The sequence below is a fragment of the Solenopsis invicta genome, chromosome 4 (genome assembly GCF_016802725.1).
Source record: "Solenopsis invicta isolate M01_SB chromosome 4, UNIL_Sinv_3.0, whole genome shotgun sequence".
Lineage (NCBI taxonomy): Eukaryota > Metazoa > Arthropoda > Insecta > Hymenoptera > Formicidae > Solenopsis > Solenopsis invicta.
Window position 1 is genome coordinate 22,108,749 of NC_052667.1, and position 21,341 is coordinate 22,130,089.

Here is a 21,341-nt window from a genome sequence, read left to right on the forward strand (position 1 = left end):
TTTTTATAGCACTGGCACTCACGAGACACTGCTATTTACGGTTAGCAATAATCACCTCGATACGATGATCGTGCGACATCCTAAATTGCATTCCCGTGCGGATGTTGACGGTGCACGACAAACGCGACATCCTGGACGGGGATTACGCGGTTACCTTCACCGCGACGCGTAACCTAACCTAACCTAACTTAACCCTTTCGACCGGTTGGCCGCAATCGTTGTACACAACAGACAACAAACGCGCAGACGATTATGTCCACGTTCTCACGTACACAAATAAACATACGAATTGACACTGAAAACAAACATCCGCGGATCAAAAACTGCGATCGACCGACGGCCGACGGATCATTGACGCCGTCGCTTGCGCGACGAGCTTCGGTCGAACGGACTTTCACGAAATTCGCGATCTAACAAGTTGCCGATGCACTTGTGAGTACGGCGGTAATCACCTTGGTAACAATACCTCCGATTTGCGCGATGCGCAGTTTATTATGTCGCATACGGGAAATTAACGCAAAACGGCAAGCGCTATCCACGAGCTGCAATCACTCGCGTCACTCGGCACCCGACGGCAATGACGTTGGCCGACTCTCGAACGATGGGAACGCGCGGCCACCTTCACGCGATACCTTCGTCTCGCCGCGGTGCGCGATATAACCTTTGATCCGGTGCCCGCAACCGTTGCTAACGCACAACATACATGCATGTCTCCGGACGATTATTACATCCGCGTTCTCACGTACGTTGATAAACGAACGAATTGAGTCTGAAAATAAACACCCGCGGATCGAAAAATGCGATCGACCGACGGATCACAGATGCCGTCGCTCGCTCGACGAGCTTCGGTCGAACGAATTCTCACGAAATTCGCGATCTACCAAGTTGTTGGTACATACACTTGTGAGTACGGTGATAATCACTTTGATAATAACACTTCCAATGTGCGCCGATGCGCAGTTCATTATGTCGCGACAACGAGAAATTAATACAAAAACGACAAGTGCTATCGTACGAAGTTGCCACTCGCGTCGCGTCACTCGGCTTCCGACGGCAACGATGTTTGTTGGTCGACAAATTCTCGAATGCCGGCGACAAGCGGGCACATTCACGCGATACTCGCAGCGACGAGCAACATAACCTTTGGCCGCAACTGTTGCTAACGCACAACACACGCACGTTTTCGAACGATTATTATGTCCGCGTTCTCACATACACTGCTAAACGTACGAATTGGCACTGAAAACAAACGGCCGCGGATCAAAAGATGCAATTGGCCGACGGCCGACGGTCCACTGGTGCCGTCGCTCGCGCGACGAGCTTTGGTCGAATAGAATCTCACGAAACTCGCGATCTAGCAACAGATTACCAGTACACACGTGAGTACGATGTTAATCATCTTGATGTGAAGATCGCACACGATGCTTCCGATGCTGACCGTGTGCCACGCGCAGTTTACTAACGATCATTTTCACGCAGTTTAGGCGACAGTTGCGACACCGGCGACCCCCCCCCGGTAGGAATAGTAATAGGGGGTCAGGAGTAAATAAAGCGGGAGTAAAATAAAAATCGCAAATAAAGTACAAAATTAGCAAAAAATAGCAAATAATTCCTACGAGTTACATTTGATTGTGCTAACATGACTGTACTAGCTTAACGTTAAACAGACATAATTTATTTACACATATGAAGAATTTGTTAGTTTTATCAACAAAACTCTCATTATTCAATAATAATTTTTATGAATTGAGAACAAAAAGTATCACACAGAAAACATTTTTAAATTAAAAATGAGCATTTTTTAATATATATTATTATCAAAACACAAACATATTGTGCTTAGAGTACCATTATAATATTAAAATAAAAATACAATATTTTACTAAAATTTAAGATTATAAAATTTTTTGAAGAAGATTAAATTATATAAACAAGATAATTTCATGTATAAGCAAGAATATAATTTCTTATAAGTATATATGAAACAATGATTTGTTGGAGAAAATATGTCAGTTTTAATTGGATGTTAATATTTGACACTATTTTTTTGTGTTTCGTTCAAAAGGTGTTTGCTCACTTTGTCTTGCTTAATTATTAGGTTGGCAAAAAAGTCATGTCGTTCTTTCTCTGTTTAAATGAAAGGTATTTTTTCATACAAAGCAAAAACTTTCATTTACATTGAAAACAAAACAATACGACTTTTGCCAATCTAAATGATGGAAATTTTGAAGAGTGAATTTAAATCTTCTAAATATTTAATAATAATCTTAATGGCTCAAAATTTTACATTCTTTATATGTAAAGAAAATATGGTAGAATTCAAACGAAGTTCAGGAATATGAAAGAGATACGTGCAAAAATCGGAGCAAATACTTTTAAAATGTGTAGTGTATTTATCTAACAAATCAAACAAATCTTTAATTTTTATTATTGGAAATGCATGTATAATTATATACAGCATGCAAATTTTTCTTTCCTGTCCTTTTGTAACACTCATTAATGCAACGCGATAAGGAAATTTTGCATATTATCTATACTGTTAAAAATGTCATAAAATTCAATGTATCTTTAAGTTAAACTTCAAATTTTTTGAAAGTACATTAAATTTAATGTATCTACGACTGAAAATATGTGCATGAAATTTAGTACTCTTTTAACATTAAATATTTTTTAATGCACCTGCTTGAAATTTACTTCCCTTACGTTAAATTTTGCTGCCGATTTTTAACAGTGTAGAGATACCAGATTCTTCATAAAAGAAAAGAATTAATGCATGAAAACATTGTCTTTCTTAATTTACGGCTCATCTATCCGCTCATGTATCGCTCGTATGTGTTTCTCTGTGTTTCTCTCCTTCACAAATCGATCTGTACATCCCGAAATTAAGCTGGCCAACTCTCGAAAAGATTTCTAGAAATCTAATGCAGCTTCTTCTGTCTTGCGCCCATTGGACGCGTCGAGACGAATTCCATCGGGAATAAATAAGCTTGCTTGTGCGAAGAATAATTCCGTTCTCAAGAAGAAACGGTTGATGACAGCCTTTTGTTTTGCTTTGCAGCCGAGGAGCAACATCCTGCGCCAATGGCTGCAGGAGGAGCAGGAGGATGGGGAGGAGGAGGAGGAGAACGAGCGGCAGTGATGTTGCAAGGACAATAGCGTATTTTTTTCATAAGGACTTCTGTATATCTTCCCGTTCCCGCCTCCGTCTCGTTACGACCGCGTTACGAAAAAAAAAATCTCTATATATATATACATACTATATATACGCCAAAATAATCATCTTGCCAACGAGAGTGTTGTAAATATGTGTACTTACAGTGTCTAGCGTCCGCAGTGCGTGTACATAAGTAATTAGAGCTTACTGCGAATTTACGATCGTATCGCGACGACAACGATGGTCGTCGTATCGTCGGCCGATACGGTTACAGCCCGTTAACATCACACACATCCACACACACATACACAGACATGCACATATACACACGTGCACGCATACAAAAGTATACGGTGACGGATCCGCGGATCGATACCTCCGGTTCCGTGCGCGAGGAGAGACGAGGAAGAGGCTCTTCCGGGTGAACTCGAGACGATCCCTGCGTGGAAGAACGTCGCGTCTCCAGGACTGCGAGGACACACTTCGGAGCAAACGGACGAGCGACAATCCCGGAAAGAATCGCAGTGAAGTGCGCGAAGGACGCATCTCGCGGATCGGGCGTGACAGTACGGATGAGATGAGGAAGAAGAAACTCGAATCCGCTTCCCGTGCGGATCTCGCGTCGACGCGAGGAGCTGCGAAAGGACACACTCTCTGCGGATTTGGAAAACGAGCTACGAGAGAGCCACGAGAGAGGGAAAAATTGCAATCCACCGACGGGATTAGCTTTTAGCCGCGGCTTGAGGTGCGCCTCGAATCCACAGTCTCCTTCCTCCTTTTGTTCTCCTGTCTTTTATCTTCCAAACATTATTTTTATTTCCTCTCTCGCGTCGACACTCTCGTTGCAAACTCCGCCCGATATGAGAGAGACATTGCCGATACAGACGAGCTCGAGGACTTCTTGAAAATTGCTTTTCTTCATCAGGTCGCGCGTTTATAATAGCTAATCCCGCGGGAGGAGACGGACGCCGCCGATCCGTGCGACCTGCGAAGAGAGACGAGCTTCGCCGTACTTTGATCGCGCGACGAAAGGGAACTTTTTGATACGATTCTAGTTTGATTAGTGGCGCGCCGTTCCGCGTTATTGCCGTCTAGATCAGAGAATCGTATTCTAGCGTCAGGTACCGTGTGTAACGCGAGGAAGGAGAAAGGGGCGGGACTCATGTCTTGTACACACATGCATTATCAATGCTTGCGAGAGGTACCGCGGAATGAATCAGCGAGTGTATGTCTTCTCGATGTCAGAAATAAGCTCGCAGCTGTACTGCCTTTTTCCCTTTCTATCCTTCTCGGACGTTCGTAGCTTCGTTTCCTCACGCGCAAATATTTTCCATACGTCGCGAGGTGATGTCGCGCGCGCTCGAGGCGGAAAAAAAAGGGAAAAACGAAGGAAGATAAAAGAGATAGAACCCGAGGTGTGTTGCCCGTTGCAGTATCGACGTTGCAGACGCGACGTACGAGCTACGCGCGTGGAGCGCGGCTTATCTCCAGCGCATTGATCTTTTCCCCTCCGTTCGAGCAGAGTAAAATATAAACGGTACTCTCTTCCGTAAGTTAGTATTTATCTCGCGCGAGCTCCGGAAAGTCGTATCTCACTTGTAGAGCCTCTCAGGGTTGTCAAAATCTTTCGAATTATCGCGCTCGATCACTCGGCCGCGCAATCTCGCATCTGTTTGAAATTAAGAATTCTCGAAGACCTCCTCCTTTCGGATATAGACGACTAGATTGTTTTAGAAGCGTGGCGCCAGAAGAATTAACTTTGAAGATCATGTAAAAAAAAATATACGATCACAGGTATCTCGCGCCCAACTACTTTTTCATCTATTTAAAGTAATTTAAAAAGGTATCTAAAAACTCATGGACACATTTCAAGTTTCTAGAACTAATGTCTGTATTTCATTTTGAAAAAAAAGAAACCTAAAATGTTACAAATACAGTCTTGGTCGAAAATATTAGACACCTCATATTTTTTAAAAATATTTTTAATTGGAAGGATTTAAACAGAAATTCAAATGTGAATTATCTTTTGTTTTAAAAACCAATAATCAATACAGTAAATAATACGGTTACGAAAAGAATTCCAGATAAATGAAAAAATGTAGGTGCCTAATAATTTCGGCCAAGCCTATAATTTAAGGATGTATTGGATATATGGTCTCTGCAAAGTAAATAAAATTTGTAAAAATGTTAATATTAACACCTGAAATAAATTATACACATATCAAAGTTGAGTGAATAAGATTATATTTTTATAATCTATTTACTCTATTTGTTTTAAGAAACTAAATTATTTTATACATTAAGAAAAATCTCAATTTTTCTGTATAAGTATTTGAATTAAAATGATTTGTACAAATTTTTATTGTGATTGTTTAGTTATTTTGTAAATAGATAAATAAATTGTTTATTTTACAAAACTGATCTCTGCATCGCAATGAAACTTTACATAAATCATCTTGAATATTTAAAATACTTAAATAAAAAAAATTCAGTTTTTTTTCATTATTTCATTACTAATTTATATTTTCATTAGAGCACATTTTTATTTCTTATTGAAATAACTTTTCATTCCGACAGAAAATCTCCGCCAAATTTTTTCATAATTTTCATACTATTTTGAGAAGTGTCCTATACATCCTTAATTGCCTTTGAAATTTTGCGAAACTGCCATGCATGGAAATCGGTCGGACACGAGTTACCAATGATCGTGGCTCGAGAATTAATTTGGATTCGGTGTAACGTAGGAAGTAACTACGAGACGTTCCGTGTCTTCATTCGTGTTTATATTGTCATTTACATCCGTCACATCTTGAGTAACTTGTACTTCTTGAAATACGACTGCACCTTGTCCTTGGGGTAGGGCTTGATTACCAAGCATGTCGCAACGTTCTCGGGCTGTTCTATCCACAATTTGTGCTGAATGTCGTCCTCCCTCAGTTTTGCGCACAGCGCCTGCAGACCGGCTTCGTCGGCGGCCTATTATTCATACTCATGATTTCCGACCGCTTTACTCAGTGGCTCGAGAACGATTTGTTTCGGCAGACTATGCACATTCTTACAGCGAGCAATATTTTCACGCACACACGGAATAACAGAGAATGGTTTAATCCTGCTGTTCTGTTTGAATTTTCTGTACTATTACAGCGTTTGCGATCAAAGAGCTTTACAAAATAAAAAAATAAAAAATTTTCACAGAAATTTCCTTGCATTAACAAACGAGATTATCAAATAAGCCAGAAAAAAGTTTTTAATCCGGAAATAACTGCGCCTGAGGTATTTTTTACACCCCGGCAGCGAAAAAATGAAGCTCAGTACAATAGTTTTATCGTAGCTTTCGTTACTGAATCGAGAATTCGTACCAATTTTTTCCATTTCTCTTAACTTTAAAAAAATGGAGCATACATTTACAACACAATAATTTCAAGTAAATTACAGAACAGGTAATTGTTCACGCAAAAAATTAGATAACTATGTTTGGATTAAATAAAATATTAAAAAGACAATAAATTGCGTTTTGGGTCTATTAGATCGGAACAGAACAGCAGGGTCAAAATTAATTCGCTCTGCGCAAGCATCACGATGCAAGTAGACCACTCGCAATTAACGCGCGTGGATTAACACCCCCTTCGCGAAAATCGCGACACTTACCTCAAGGACCACCTTGTGCATATTGTCCAAATCAGCGAGGTAGGCCTGCGTGTGGGCGTCATTGTAAAAGAGATGTATAACGGCGGTGCACGCGTGACACGCTTGGGCAACCACAGCGCCCAGCGGCCACCCCATTGTCCTCATAAGATCTCCCCGCACCACCACATACTGAACTATTCCGGACATATTCTGTAGCGAGAAAGAGAGAAAGCTCTCCTAATATAGATACGCCTCGAAAGCGATCTTAAGGATGTGTCATGTCTCGAAACATTGCCAAAAATACATGAATTTCATAGATTTCTATTATTACGTATGTATGTAAAATTTGAACACAATTTCTCTTATTGAATTAAAAGTTATTTAATTTTTTGTTTACTTTTGATTCTTATGTACAATAAAATGGCATTTTGTAGTACTTATTTGCAAATATGACAAGAAAGTAGTATTACAAATTAAATCGAAATTTTTATATACATATATAGTAATAAAACTCTAATAAATATTCGTGCAAAAGTTTATTTGGATCTGCTTGCTCGTTAAATTATTTTTATTAAAAACTGTAGCAAAATATGGCTATCTTCTCTATACAAATCATTACACACAGAAAAATGTCATCCCGTTAAGAGAAGAGATTACTCAATTTTTAGTTTTTTTCTTTTAAGTAACGATTATATTTGCAAAAAGTATTTTTTTTTAACAATAATCTTAATCTTATCGTTTACTTGAAACAAGTAATATTTACTTAAAATGAACAGTATACACAAAAAAAATATATTTTTGAATTAAGTAAATATTACTTAATTAACTGAATAAAAACTTGAATTAGTCAAATATTAAGTTAATACAAAAATTCTATTATTTTTCCTATTATTCTAATTTTTCTTTGACATAATTTTATAATATTCTTTGCAAGAATACAAACTCTTTCTTTTCAGTATATGATAATAATTAAATTTCTCTCTAAAATTTGTGATGAGTAAATTTGAAGAAAATTATCAAGAAAATATTCTTAAAAGTTTTTCTTATTGATTTAAAAGTTATTTAATTTTTTACTTACTCTTGATTCTTATAAACAATAAAATCGCATTTTGTTGTACTTATTTGCAAATATGATGAGGAAATAATTTTACAAATTAAATCAACGTACACTAATAAAAATTCGTGCAGAGAAAATATTCTTTGTTAAAGATAACCGTTACTTAAAGGAGAAAAAATAAATTAAATAAACGCTTAGCAAGAGAATTGATATTTTTTGTTCGTATAAGTAACAAATTTTTTGTTATTTTTTATTTTTTGCAGCAAATTTGTGACTGAGAAACAACAATAAATCTAAGAAGCCTGCAGTTTTTTAATTACGATAAATTTTTATAAATGATACATAGTCAAAACATCCTTAAGGTGGAGTTCGGGGAGAACGGAGGAGAAAGGGAGTGCGAAAAAAAGGAAAGGGATTGTCGAGGAATCTCTCTCGCGGAATCGAGCCTAATACGCGTTCGTCTAACGTTTAATAAATAAGATCCTCTCATCCCCCTCACCCCCACCACCATCCCGCCCAGGTTTCGATTAATTATTAGTAAGTGCCAAAAAAAGTATATTATCATTCTTACAGATAAGAGGTATAACGCACACGCAGATGTATATTCGCGTGTTATTTATATATCGGAATTGTGTATCTCCTGCCCGAAATCCGCGGCGAAATTAGGCGCCGCGGGATCGCGCGTAGAAACACGTTCGCTATAGCATCGTTCTTTCGATGTCGCGGCATAACGCAAAAGATGTATTATTTATACAGATTGTTGTTATTAAAGACAAATAACGCTGAAATAATTAGCACATACGACACATTATGGTTTACGAGACGGTGATTTATTCACACCCGATACTCTTTCTCTCTTCTCTTGATTATTTGCTATCTTCTGTTATATTATTATTATTATTATTATTATTATTATTAATATATTCCTCTTCACTATTATCTTCTTATGCAAAATGATCACAGCACGCTACGGAGGGACACTGATTCAAGGAGAAAACGAAGAGAAGGGAAGATATTTTGACATATTTTCAAATATTGAGAATGTATTTTTAAGAAATGTAATGCACGCCACTACAGATACAAATTAAATGAAGAACTGCACAGCGGCAGGGAAAGAGAACTTACCTTTGAGCGATAACTTTTCGACAACGGTAGCGTCCGCCGAGAGGTTAGCTGCTGTTAACCGTGCGATAAACAATTTTCTTCCAACGATATAACATAAAAGGACGCCAAAGCACGAGACTCGGAGTGCAATCTGATGCGATCTGGATCTAATTGAGTATAAATTCGAAGTAAAAGTAACGAATTACTCGCACACACTTGTCACCCGCTGTCGCCGCGTGTGTCGTCGTCTGCTGACAGGTGTAAACATCAGTGCTGCCAACTTCAGAAGATTCATTCTCCCAGCTCGTCCGAGGAACTAGCTGCTCTCGCTTTTCATAGGTCGACTGAAGGAAGTTCCAAGCTCATACTTTTTTTAAATAAAGTAGACCCTAAAAAAACAAAATACGACTTTTTGCAAATTAATATTTGTAAATTATATAATAATGAAGTACCTGTTCACACGCAAGCGTTCAGAGAGAAAAAGGATCGAAACGTCCAAAAGCGCACGAAATGCAAACGGACGGATTTCTTTTGTTCCCAAGTTCACGTGATTGGACGGTTGACCGTTAGATGTCGCGACGACTCCCAACGCTCAGCTTCTTCGCGTGTATATATGCGGCGGTCGATACCAAAAGGTTCTCAGACACCGGTCACCGGCGAGTTCCCATTGCTCTCTCGTTACTGTTACTGTTGCGTCTTTCGCGGATCACAGTCTTCGAGGAAGCTACTCGAGGTAACTATTATATTGTTATTCCGAATTTTCCATTTACTTGTCGTTCGTCACACAAATGTCTGACAGAATCGGTATTTCCGCGAACAAACGACGCAGACAATGTCGGAAGATCCGATCCAATTCCGGCGGCGGCATTCTTTTGTCTGAATGCAACGGTCGAAATTCGGCGGCTTATCGGAAGACTACGCCCGGCGTAGCACAACGCGTCATTGTGATCGAGGCAGGAGAGTCGCGAAAATGAATTACGTAATTCGGATGTTCCGCCCTTCAGCGTCCATCGGTAGCCCCGTTTTCGTGATCCCATCTCGCACGAATTACGCTCTATTTCGCAAGACCGGAGGTCAATCGAAAGAGGGAAAGAGATAGAGGCGGAAAGGACAGCCACAACTATTCGGCGTCGTTGCTATTCGGAGAGTCGCGTGTCATGAGACGAATCGAGTTCGTGGAATCTTGAGACTAGTTCTTGTTGAAACTACAACGCAATTCATCCGAGGGAACGATCGTCCACTCGGATGAAAATTCTCTCACGAAATTACCGGCGAGATTTGGCGTATTCGTCGGGGAGGAACATGCGAATTATCGCGTGTCCTTGCCGCTAATTTTATCCTGCCCTTGACTGTCAAGAACGAAAAACTGGACGAGTGCTGCCGTTCTCATTGTGTAACACATAGTTTTGATTAACATCTCAATTTTATTTAACCTACCTATGCAACCTGTAACTCGTGTAATAAATCTTTCATCTGTAGGTCTATTCCGTAGGATTCTGCGCACAATGGAGGAATATTAGATGTTAGGATTTGGAATTAGAATTTTAGAATCAATTTCTTCAACGTTGAAAGTAACAAACAATCGATGCAAATAAAATACAAAGGCATAAGAAACAATATGAAACATATTATCTAATTCCCTGGCAAAAATTTTTTGAACATTTATTAAATATTTATTGAAATATTTAATATTTCAGTTTGAGATCGAAATTTAAACATGGTATTGTTTATGAAATATTTACGACTGTTTGATACATGTTCGAAAAGTTGTACGTTTTTGGAATGTTTGGGGAATGTTTTATTAAAAGTGTTTTATATTTTCAGAATATTGCAAGTTACAGACTCTTTGAACATTTGCTACATTCTAAAAACAACACTTTTCGAATGTCTATCAAACAGTTGTAAATATTTCATAAACAATTTCGTGTTTAAATTTTCATCTCGTAAATACTTCAATAAATGTTTTAAAATTCCAATTAGACATTTATTCAACACTTGAGCAAACATCTTATAAACATACTGTTTTCGCCAGAATTAAAAAGTTGAATAACAAAGTTAAAAAGTTGAATTTTAAACTATTTAATTTTTTACTTCTTTTTACTAAAGAACCTTAGTTTTAACTTGAAGTAAAAAATTAAATAATTTAAAATCGACTAAATTAAGTTAAAAGCATGAATTTTTAACTTTATAATTAAACTTAATTTTTTCAAATAATTATACTATCCAATTCTGGCAACATCTAATATTCCTTCATTTCGCGCAGTAGCGGATTCTGTAACTCTTATCAACGGTATCGATGTTGTGGAACGCAGATATTATATATGGTTAAAAAATTAATAACGATAATGTAACGATACTGATACTGTCGTTAAAGAGTTATGAGATACTACAGGATCTAACTCTTAACGAGTTTTGTTATCTTTTTTTAACGGCAACTTTTTTACTATGTACCTGCGTAACGATGTTGTTAAGATGACGAAACTGTCGTTAAGGCTTACAGAATGAGTTTTCTGAAATTTATTCCTCCTTCCAGATTGTTTCAAAGAATCGGTAGAATTTTAAGAATTCTTGCATTAAGTTGCAACATTATCTTCTTTCCTAGAAGCGTTTACGTAAGCGAGGCGAGAAAGAAACGACACATCGATATGGAATTCACGACTGATCTCTATTTTTTTTAAGACTGTTTTCCGCGTTCGATCGTTGCGCGAATTAACGCAATTTGGCTCGCCGGCTCGTGCTTGGCGTGCAGAGCGGCAATTGTATTCGCAGGCGCACATCGCATATGGATTTATGCGCGATAATCTCTCTCTCTCTCTCTCTCTCTCTCTCTCTCTCTCGTCAGCTAACGTGGCGAATTACGGAAATAATTACGAACAGATTAGCCGTATTGTCTCTCGTGGGAATTCTTTAGCATTGTCATCGAAAACAATTCAAAATCTAACGAGATTCTAACGAAGGTAGCAGCGCGGAAAGCAACGAGTCGATTTTAGTACCAAATATACGTTATGTGTAAATTTGTTATATTAATTCTGAATTTTGATATCATTAATTTTGCTACGAAATATGATCATATGGTATATTATGTATAAATTTATTAATTACATAGGAAACAATTGTTAAATAGAATATATTAGTTTTAATTTGATAACAATGTCTAACGGTATCTTTTCTGTGCATGCAATCTATTATATTGATTGCGCAATTACAGATTGCAGAAAAAAATGGAAAAAAATTACAGAAAAATCTTAATTTGGTTTATATATTTTTTTCGATGAAAGTATGCAATGTTTCTTTATATCAGACAATTATGTCTATTTCATGTTGTATAATCGCATTTCAATATTTAACATCTTAAAAATAAATATGTTCTCAAAACCAGAATCGTTTTTCTGTGTATACGCCATTGCATAATATTCATATTTTTTACGTAACGTATTTCAGAATGTTTGGCAATTAATCAAAGTTTAAAAAAAAAAAGAATTGCCTCTTAACCGTAAATGTCAAGCAAGGCCTACGTTGTGTCTGGCGCTGTTACTATTCGATTATAACTTTACTAGAGCTACATGCAAGAGCAAAAATTATCCGTAAAATTACACGTTTACATTTTTTTTTTTTTAACTAAAATAGATGTAATACAAGGTCGTGGTTATCGTTGAGAGCATTATAAGGTGGAATTACAGAGCTCGGAATGGAGTCGTCTAACAAAGGAAAGTTCCGCCATAATGCGAGGTCGTCCGAGCGATTAGGTGATCTGTCCTTTTCAGTACTCCTGCGCGAAGTCGCTTTACAAGCGAAGCTTTTCCTCATACGATTCCTTTGTACGTGGCTTCTTTTCTTTTTCTATCTTACACAAAACCTCGGCTTATGTATACATGATCGTTGCGCAATCCAAAATCCACCTGGTGTCCCAGTTCAATCGATTCCTCGTGTGCTCATCCCGATTTCCCTTCTGGAAAATACAGAATCCAATATCCCGAGAAGCATTACGTTCAATCTTGCATTATCGAAGCTTAAGAATTGTCGAATTAAATTAATATTTATATGCAGTGAGAGAAAAAATTTCTAAATTTTAATAAGTATTTATTCAATCAGTACTAATGAAATATTTACTTTACAAGAAAAAATGATACTTTAATTAATGATTCTTGTACTAAATAAATATATATTTATTATTTAAATAAAAATTTTATTAGTACTATTCGAATAAATATTTATTAAAATTTGGTTATATTTTTCTCGGTGTAGAATTCCGCGGAGAATTCCTACATAAATTAAAAAGTTTGACGCCTAGTGTGCCAAAGAGATCCTTGATTTATGACATGCGTGGCATCCGAATAAACAAGCTGAGAATTTATAAAGTCCATTTTGCTTGTGTTCCTAAACGGGCGATTCATTTATATAATAAAATTTATTTACTTGCGATTCTCCCGGTAAATAAATTTGGCATGTTTAATAAATTTCGAATTATTAATTTCTGCGTCATAGTATCATACTCCTTATCCGCGCTTCATTTGTCTCGTCGTCGCGATTGGCATTTTAATATTTATTGGCTCGTCATTCATCAGAGATAACGGCACACGCGTACAAACGTCTTGTGGTAATATGACAAAGTCGATACACAAAACACGCAAGGATCTTTGCTTAAGTTATCGTTGAACAAACGTTTAACTAGCAGCAGCACGGGAGAGCTTATCGCTCAAACCCACTCGTGCGCTAAGTGCTGATTTAACGCTGTAGATTGCACTTGCGAATTATTTAATCTTAAGTACGTTCTCTAGTCGGCATGAAACGCGCGATATATTCTCGCTATGTATTATCACCAAATATCCTATCGCGCGGCTGGCAGGAATTCTGAAAGTTTCACGTCAGTCCCCTGACACTTCTATAGTTCCAATATTCATGCTACGTGGACATAATGATACTGTGGCCCTGACAACTTGTAACCTGTTAATATGTATAAGGTATACATGATGCTGCGAGTGTATTCACAATATTGTTTCATACTCCTCAGTTGTGTACATTTCACACAACTAAAGTTACAATAGATACAAGATTATATGTTGTCAGCGCCATGCATTTAATGATTCAGTGACATTAAGTGAACACGCCATTAGTAATGGTTAATGTCAGGGGGCTGATTCACGTTCAAGGTCGTTTCTTCTCCAGAGAGACAGGTTGCAAAGGCCAATACTAATTACTCTGTTTCTGAGTGCGACGATAAAGAGAGCTGCGTATGGGTCATCGAGTTTCTCGCGCTGTCGTGGACGTAGACGTGGATTCGTTTCAAAGCTTGCAAGAGTAGCGATTCTTTCGTATAACGGTTTATTGGAAATAAGTCATTTGATACATGAGATAGTCGCTGTATAAGATCTAAGATTATAGAGCTCTTTTGTATTGCTGATTACAGCGACAAACACCAACAAACGACAACAAACATGCCAGTGCCTCAGCTTCAGAAACCAGCGCCCGCTTTCTCAGGCACCGCTGTTGTGAATGGACAATTCAAGGACATTAAACTCTCCGATTACAAGGGCAAATATCTTGTGCTGTTCTTCTACCCGTTGGACTTGTAAGCATGTTACGTTTATATTTTCATAGTCTGATATAACGAAACAGAGTTATGAAATTCTTAATTGCTGCTACATAAGAAATGCAAAAGTTGTATAGTTGTTTACCATTTACATCAAGTACACTTGATCCTTAGTTGAAACGTTTTAAACGATAGCAAAGAGACGTTGTTCTACATTCTAAAAGAGAAAGCACGTCCGTTTTAAAATTACGCTACTAGTTTAATACAAGTCAAATTCAAAGATTTATATTCTTACGTATTTATCTTACAAATTAATAATTGATAGATTTACCGAAGATATATTTGAATTCCGAGAAATTTCTACTTGGGGAACAAAATTTTAAAAATTTTATTGCCATACCTTGAAGATTTCGGATGAATGCGAAATAGGCAGTTTAGGTGGGCTCTGCCTATGGACTGTGATTGCGTAATTCTTTTATCGCAGCACTTTCGTATGTCCAACGGAAATCATCGCTTTCTCCGATCGGGCGAAGGAGTTCACTGACATCGGCTGCCATGTGATCGCCGCGTCCACTGATTCTCACTTCAGCCACCTCGCGTGGGTAAACACGCCACGCAAGCAGGGCGGTCTCGGTGAAATGAGTATTCCTCTCTTGGCGGACAAGAGCTGCAAAATTGCCCGCGACTACGGCGTGCTCGACGAGGAGACGGGAATCCCATTCCGTGGACTTTTCATCATCGACAGTAAGCAGAACTTGCGCCAGGTCACCATCAATGATTTACCTGTAGGAAGGTGAGTATTTGGTTAGAATTATAAAATTTATAAAAATTTATTTTGCGCCTAACAATATAAATTTTCAGAATATATTCTCAAGTGGCATTGAATATATCTCTGAATTGCGATTTTGGTATTGCTAATAATACTGATGATCTAATCTTGCATATTGATTACAGATCCGTGGACGAGACCCTGCGTCTTGTACAAGCATTCCAATTCACCGATGAGCACGGCGAAGTTTGTCCAGCCAATTGGAAACCCGGCAAGAAGAGCATGAAGCCCGACGTGGTTGGCTCGAAAGAGTACTTCAAGGATCAATAGACAATAAATTCGTACCAATATTTCTTCATACTTACTGTTAATTACATTTGTGTGTGCGTGTTTTGTACTCTTTTGCTGCGAAAGTTCGCTTCTGATTTTGACACATTCTGTTTCCTATTTAGCATAGTTAGATATACATATCGTGATCTTCATACTGAAACATCCGTCTTTATCTGAATAAACGGATTTATTTTGTACATGTTCTTACAGAATTTTTTATTACTCCACATAGTATAAGAATTGCGAATCATTTGATATCGATACATCAAAAAATGCACGTAATTGGCGATACAGATCAATCGTGATAACGATACTCGTGATAACGATTAATCGAATTTCTTAAGAAATACTGAATGAACCTAGCGGCATGAAAAACTCGATAAGAAAAAACGCTGAATGATTTGAATAATATACCAAAGTCCGTGTAAAGTTCAAATTCAAGTCGTTGGAAATACCACACTTTATTTTCAACGCGTTTTAGTGTTTTTTCTTTAATCTTCTATTGCTATAATTGGTAATTTAATGTAAAAATTTGCGAAACTCGAGCTGGCAAACAGCAGAGAACTTCATTTTACGTTCGCTATTTGATTCAATAACCTAGTCTTCGACAAATTTACACCGTTGCGATAAGATCGTCACTATACTTTTGCGTGGCATGAGTGACGATTGCGAAACTGCAATAACTGAAACAGGTAAGGAGTGAAAAATTTGACAAAACAAATTGCATTTTTCGAGAATTATTACTACTTCAATTATCATCGATTTATGTTTCGTGATAGAAAAAATCAAATGATAACGAGGCACCTTACGCAACTTTGATATTACATAATAATTACGGAGTATCTGCATTTGAAAAATAATTTTTTCTAGCTAAAAAAAAATCTAAAAATACATATTTAAAATTCAATGCAGGATGGGGTATCTGGCATTATTTCACCGTTGCATTGTGTGGCTTATTATCGCTTGCGGAAGCAAACGCTTCTCTGACTGTTCCCGTTGTGGCACCATTGATAGCATGCGATTTAAAGCTCAGCAGATATCAGGCCACATTGCCCATTACTACTTCTAGTTTTGGTATGCGATATCAACATCTACAATGAATCTCGTAATTTAATAAAATATTAAAATAGCAATTTAATGATTAATTTAGTTAGCAATTTAATGATTAATTTAGTTATCCGATATACAGAAATATATAATTTACATCTCTCGTCTATGTTTAAAAATTTAAATTTATTGCAAAGATTTTCAGTTATAATTTTTTTAATATTGGATCATGTAGGAATGGCAGTAGGTGCTTTTCTGTTTGGAACCATATCAGATGTTGCAGGTCGTAAAGAATTGATTCCAATTACTATGGGCATCGTGTTTTGCGCCTCGGCTATTCTTTCTTTCGCCCAAGCTAATTTCTTGATAAACTTATCGGTATTCTTGTTAGGATTGGGGTAAGTTCCTATCCTTCTAAACGAAAATGATACAATTTCATAAATCTTATGACGACAGATTGAAATAATAAATGCGCGATACATTTACACATTGAAAATGTTTTTTAATTCTTCTGCCGTTATTAGTGATGTTTATATTTCATATTTGCAATTCTATTGATTCTTATTACGTGGTATTTCTGTTTGTATTTTTGGTATATGAAAGATATCGCGAGATATCGCACAAATCAAAATCATGCATTCGTAATTGCATGATAGCGAAGGCGCGCGTTTATTTAATTATTTAATAATTGCGTTGTTGACATAGAATTGATATTTGTAGAGTGGCTGGAAGTAATACTATTTTGAGAGTGTATCTCATCGAGTGCCTACCGATGAAAAAGAGAGGAGCTTGTTTAGCTGTAATCGACATGTTTTGGATGGTCGGCTATTTATCAGCCTTAGGTAATCGATTAATTTTACAAAATAATTCTTGATTTAGATTTGATTAAATTGATTTTACATTTTATGTTCTTTGATCATTGATCATATATATGTAAAATTTCAAGTTAATCCATAATTCATTCTTTTTGTTAAACATTTTATTTCTCTAATACTGAAACTACGGACGTTAAAATGTAATTTCAATGAATAAAGATCAAGCTTATTGATATATAAGCTGATATATAAATCATTTTTATTTTATTTGTAACATCTTTGTTTATTTAAAAAATACAACACGACTTTTGAAGATAATCTCATCACACTTTTACATTGATGAGATTTAACGGCGTTAAGGAAATTGGAAGATTGAGTAGATCAATTAAAAAAAAAAAAAAAGAAACGGTTGATATAAATTTAATCTTCAACTAACAATTGTCCAATAAATAATGTTCAATATTTGCAGCAAGCTTAGCTTAAATTTTTAACTGTTTTCTTTTTGGGAGAAATATTATGTCTAAAAGAGACTCAAAGAGACTCCTTTGTTCAAACAGGCGTTTCCTGGTTCATGATGCCGTCCGTCGTGCGTATGCTGGACAAGCAATTCAGACCGAGTTCCTGGCGAGTACTCGCCCTTGTCAGCGGCACGCCGAGCCTGGTGATCGCCTGCATCTCGGCTTTCCTACCGCCGAGTCCTCGGTATTTGTTGCACCGTCGACGGATGGGACAAGCGCTCACGGTTCTCCAACAGATGTACGCCATCAATAATTCGAAGCACGCCGATACCTATCCGGTACGGCGACCCGACGCGCTCCATCGAGATCTCGTTATTTCCTAAGCCATTTCCAGTCCTCATTCTCTATCCCTCGAGTTCTGATTGTATAAGATTGTGGTAAAAAAAAATGAAACAGAAACATGAAAATAGGACAATAAAAATAAGGACAGGAAGTTAATAATCACAGTTAGGAAATATCACTTATTTATAGTTATATAAAAAATGCATATCTTAATTGATCATATCTCAGGTGAATAGCATCCGTTTTCTAATGTGCTCTTCATAATTTATTTATCGATGACTCCCCTTTATTTCTTCGGAATTGTTCTCCACGCTCCAGATCAGAGACTTAGAAGGCTACGTACGTCCAGACGACGAGAATGGAACTGGCAGTATTCAAAGATACTTTACGAAAACCTGGGAACGACTCAACAGAGTACGCAAGCCTCCGTATAAGCGTATGACACTGTACGGAATGTTAGCGTGTCTTCTGCACTTTCCCGGGTAATAAAGGAGTGTCTCCATAAGCTACGTATCTATCTCTCGTATTCCGATTATAAGGAGAAATCGACACCGACAACGATGTTTAAGATTCGTCTGGCTCGCTCTGTGGAACACGCACGTTCTCCGAGAAATGGAAAAAGACTACGTCGTAAACGGGAACGATACGTGCAAGATCGACGTCCAGGACATGGTAATGGATTTTTTACGAAGCTGCGACGAGGTGAACGAGCCTCATTTCGGCCTGCTGTCGCTGATATCGCTGGGCTACGTGCTGGGAGAGACGTTGCTCATCGTTGGAATCGATGCCATTGGCAGAAGGCCCTATTTAAGTAAGCGCCCAAACGACCGCCAGGAATCATTGTCGCTATTAAGATCATTCAATCAAAAAGTGCACTGTTAAATGGCATCTAAAATTTTTTAAACTTTTTCTCCGAAATGTTTTCTAAAATTCGTAGTTCTCAAATTACTACTTGGAATCTTTTTGTAATCATAAAGGTATTTATACGCGGAGAAAAAAATACCGTTGAATCAACGGCATTAGTCTAATTGGAAATATTTGGTTGATTCAATAACAGTATTAATAAAACAAGAAGTAAAGGCAATAATAAATATAGTTGAATGAATAAAATTTAGTTGAATCAACTACATAGATGAATGATGGTCCGTGATTGTGAATGTTCAATTGAATCAAACTACGTTTTAATTCATATTACAGGATACTTTTTCAGTATACTTTAATATAAAAAGTAGTTATTTTTAGTACAATATACTTCAGTTTTAAAAGAATCTCTTCTTCTCTAATTGCCCTCAGTATTTTCGGGACTGGTGGGTGGCGTGGCCTCGCTCATGCTTATTCTTCGGTTGCACCACGCGATTCGTGTAACTCTGTCGTTGATTTTCCTGGCCGCTTACGCTATCGGGCGCACAACGACGTGCGTTTTGCTGCTGGAAAATTATCCCACCGCTCTGAGGTAGGTCGCGCAAAACGGTATGGTCGGCACGTCCGGCTAATCTTAGATCATCAGACGCGTTTTCGGGAATCAAATGTTTGCAAATGCGCGACGCGTATAAAACTCTAAACTAGTTTCTGGTATCGGTTCCAGGGGCACGGTGATGGGTCTGACGAAGACGCTTCCTCACTTGGTGGTCTTCGCGTTGCAGCTCTTTCTAAGGACGAGTTGCCTGCTAAGTATAATCGTCGCGTCGGCCAGCTTGATGGGTACGAAGAAGCATTTTGCCGTTACGTTTATTACGATCTGCTATATTAAATATCGAACATCTCGCAGGTGCGGCGATCGTGATGCTGCTAGTGCCCGATTTAACCAGATTACCGATGAAAGAATAGTTCATACTTTTGAGTATAAGAGAGAAGGTGTACTTTCTGGAACTGCGCGACTGTATTTTTCTCAAATAAACAAAAATCCCTTTATGCGCATCCTCCTTTCCCGTGCCGTTTATCGCCCTGGTGAACATTTTTCTCAGAACTTTTCGTATAATAAATTAGTTAATATAATTATAAATTATCACTTTTTTCTTGAACTCTTTTACCAGGGTGTTTACGACCGAGAAAACCTATTTCAGGAAATTTAGTCATAAATTTAATTTAATCATAGATTTTCATGGATGAGATTTTTTATTGGTATATTCTGGGAAATCTTTGAAATTTTATTTTTAAATTTAAATTCCATTTCTCTTTCGTCTCATTTTATATTTGTCAATCTCTTTTTTCCCGATAATATTGTTCCTTTAATCATTTTTTTTAATAATGCAACATCGATTAGCAATACATTCACGTATATTCTCGTGCTACTCATAAGTTTTTATTACAAAATTAATAATAGAAGATAATATATCGTCCTAAATTATGTTCAATCACCCTGAATTTTGTACTTCCAGTGAGTTTGATCCGAACAGATAGTTATATCCCATATTTTACTTCGTATTATTTCTTTTTAGTATTTTTTCAAATAAAAAAAATTATAATGGAAAAATTTTATTTCAAAACAGCATTAAAAATTCTCTACTCTTTTTTTATACAAATTGGAACATTTTTCAGAAATGCTGATAAAATTTAATTTCTTTTAAAATTGTATATGCAAATTCTGAAGTATTAAAACATTTTTAAGTTTCCTCATTCTATAATTTTTGAAGAGAGCTTATTTCAACAAATTTATTTTTCAGTATTTTTTTAGAAATCTTCATAAATTTAAAATACGAAAGAATTCTTGAATATGAGACATTGATGAGACTTTTTTTTTCAACACTGCAGTGTTGAACAATTGGTCAAATCGCAGTTATTTCCGAGTCTCGGATCTTGAAACATCAATTTAATATCCCGTCGAGCGGGTCTCGTAGAAGATCTTATTCTACTTTTTCCTAATGGGCCTACAACTCTTAGCGATCGCAAGGCTCTCGGCAGGGTTCTTCTCTATCGCGCGGCGAAAGTAGCACCGGGCGAGCTTTATGATCGGTAGCGTCATTCCGCGGCGCTTATAAATAAGGACCGTACGGTCGCGTCTTCCCGCCGCGCCTTCCCGTCTATTTTCGACGGGAACAGGAAGAGCGCTCGCACGCGAACGGTCGCGCATGCCCGCCTCCCGACGCGAGAGAGACTCTCGTCTTGGCG

General features: G+C 37.3%; 4 protein-coding genes and 1 long non-coding RNA gene across 18 annotated transcripts in view; 3 read left to right on the plus strand and 2 right to left on the minus strand.

Annotated features, from left to right (window-relative positions):
• The window catches only part of LOC105201442 (collagen alpha chain CG42342), a 158,064-nt gene extending 153,542 nt beyond the window's left edge, over nt 1-4,522 (plus strand). For all 14 annotated transcript variants that reach the window (XM_039448401.1, XM_039448402.1, XM_039448407.1 and 11 more), the window contains one exon: nt 3,059-4,522. Coding sequence is in view for 2 of the 14 variants with exons in the window: in XM_039448407.1 (XP_039304341.1) it covers nt 3,059-3,139 (81 nt within the window). In the remaining 12 variants the exon portion in view is untranslated. The remainder of the gene's footprint in view (nt 1-3,058) is intronic.
• A 1,393-nt stretch (nt 4,523-5,915) lies between these two features.
• On the minus strand, nt 5,916-9,315 carry LOC105201441 (putative peptidyl-tRNA hydrolase PTRHD1). The gene is made up of 3 exons (XM_011169447.3): nt 8,964-9,315; nt 6,803-6,991; nt 5,916-6,130 (listed from the first exon to the last, which is right to left on the minus strand). The coding sequence occupies exons 2-3, from the start codon at nt 6,986-6,988 to the stop codon at nt 5,957-5,959; spliced, it is 360 nt and encodes a 119-aa protein (XP_011167749.1). The 5' UTR covers nt 6,989-6,991; nt 8,964-9,315; the 3' UTR covers nt 5,916-5,956.
• Nucleotides 9,316-9,521: 206 nt separating this feature from the next.
• Nucleotides 9,522-15,768, plus strand: LOC105201440 (peroxiredoxin 1). Its single transcript, XM_011169445.3, has 4 exons — nt 9,522-9,675; nt 14,350-14,511; nt 14,957-15,265; nt 15,427-15,768. Exons 2-4 carry the CDS (start codon nt 14,378-14,380, stop codon nt 15,569-15,571), a joined length of 588 nt encoding a protein of 195 aa, XP_011167747.1. The 5' UTR covers nt 9,522-9,675; nt 14,350-14,377; the 3' UTR covers nt 15,572-15,768.
• On the minus strand, nt 12,546-14,974 carry LOC120357588. Its single transcript, XR_005574606.1, has 2 exons — nt 14,873-14,974; nt 12,546-12,891 (listed from the first exon to the last, which is right to left on the minus strand). It is a non-coding gene; the product is annotated as an uncharacterized LOC120357588 (long non-coding RNA).
• Nucleotides 15,769-16,757: 989 nt separating the features above from the next.
• LOC105201480 (synaptic vesicle 2-related protein-like) lies at nt 16,758-20,305 on the plus strand. The gene is made up of 7 exons (XM_039448458.1): nt 16,758-17,016; nt 17,339-17,460; nt 17,991-18,265; nt 18,552-18,715; nt 18,803-19,044; nt 19,527-19,686; nt 19,819-20,305. Exons 1-7 carry the CDS (start codon nt 16,787-16,789, stop codon nt 20,303-20,305), a joined length of 1,680 nt encoding a protein of 559 aa, XP_039304392.1. The 5' UTR covers nt 16,758-16,786.
• The last annotated feature ends 1,036 nt before the right edge of the window (nt 20,306-21,341 follow it).

What these genes read in the sequence shown, in the direction of transcription:
- LOC105201441 (XM_011169447.3), bottom strand. Translation starts at nt 6,988, where the DNA reads ATGTCCGGAATAGTTCAGTATGTGGTGGTGCGGGGAGATCTTATGAGG. An exon ending in TGCACAAGGTGGTCCTTGAG is followed by an intron (nt 6,131 to 6,802) that starts GTAAGTGTCGCG and finishes TATGAATAATAG; the next exon opens with GCCGCCGACGAAGCCGGTCT.
- LOC105201440 (XM_011169445.3), top strand. Translation starts at nt 14,378, where the DNA reads ATGCCAGTGCCTCAGCTTCAGAAACCAGCGCCCGCTTTCTCAGGCACC. An exon ending in TTCTTCTACCCGTTGGACTT is followed by an intron (nt 14,512 to 14,956) that starts GTAAGCATGTTA and finishes CTTTTATCGCAG; the next exon opens with CACTTTCGTATGTCCAACGG. An exon ending in AATGATTTACCTGTAGGAAG is followed by an intron (nt 15,266 to 15,426) that starts GTGAGTATTTGG and finishes TATTGATTACAG; the next exon opens with ATCCGTGGACGAGACCCTGC.
- LOC105201480 (XM_039448458.1), top strand. Translation starts at nt 16,787, where the DNA reads ATGTTTAAAAATTTAAATTTATTGCAAAGATTTTCAGTTATAATTTTT. An exon ending in CGCTCCATCGAGATCTCGTT is followed by an intron (nt 18,266 to 18,551) that starts ATTTCCTAAGCC and finishes TCCACGCTCCAG; the next exon opens with ATCAGAGACTTAGAAGGCTA. An exon ending in TGTCTTCTGCACTTTCCCGG is followed by an intron (nt 18,716 to 18,802) that starts GTAATAAAGGAG and finishes ACGATGTTTAAG; the next exon opens with ATTCGTCTGGCTCGCTCTGT.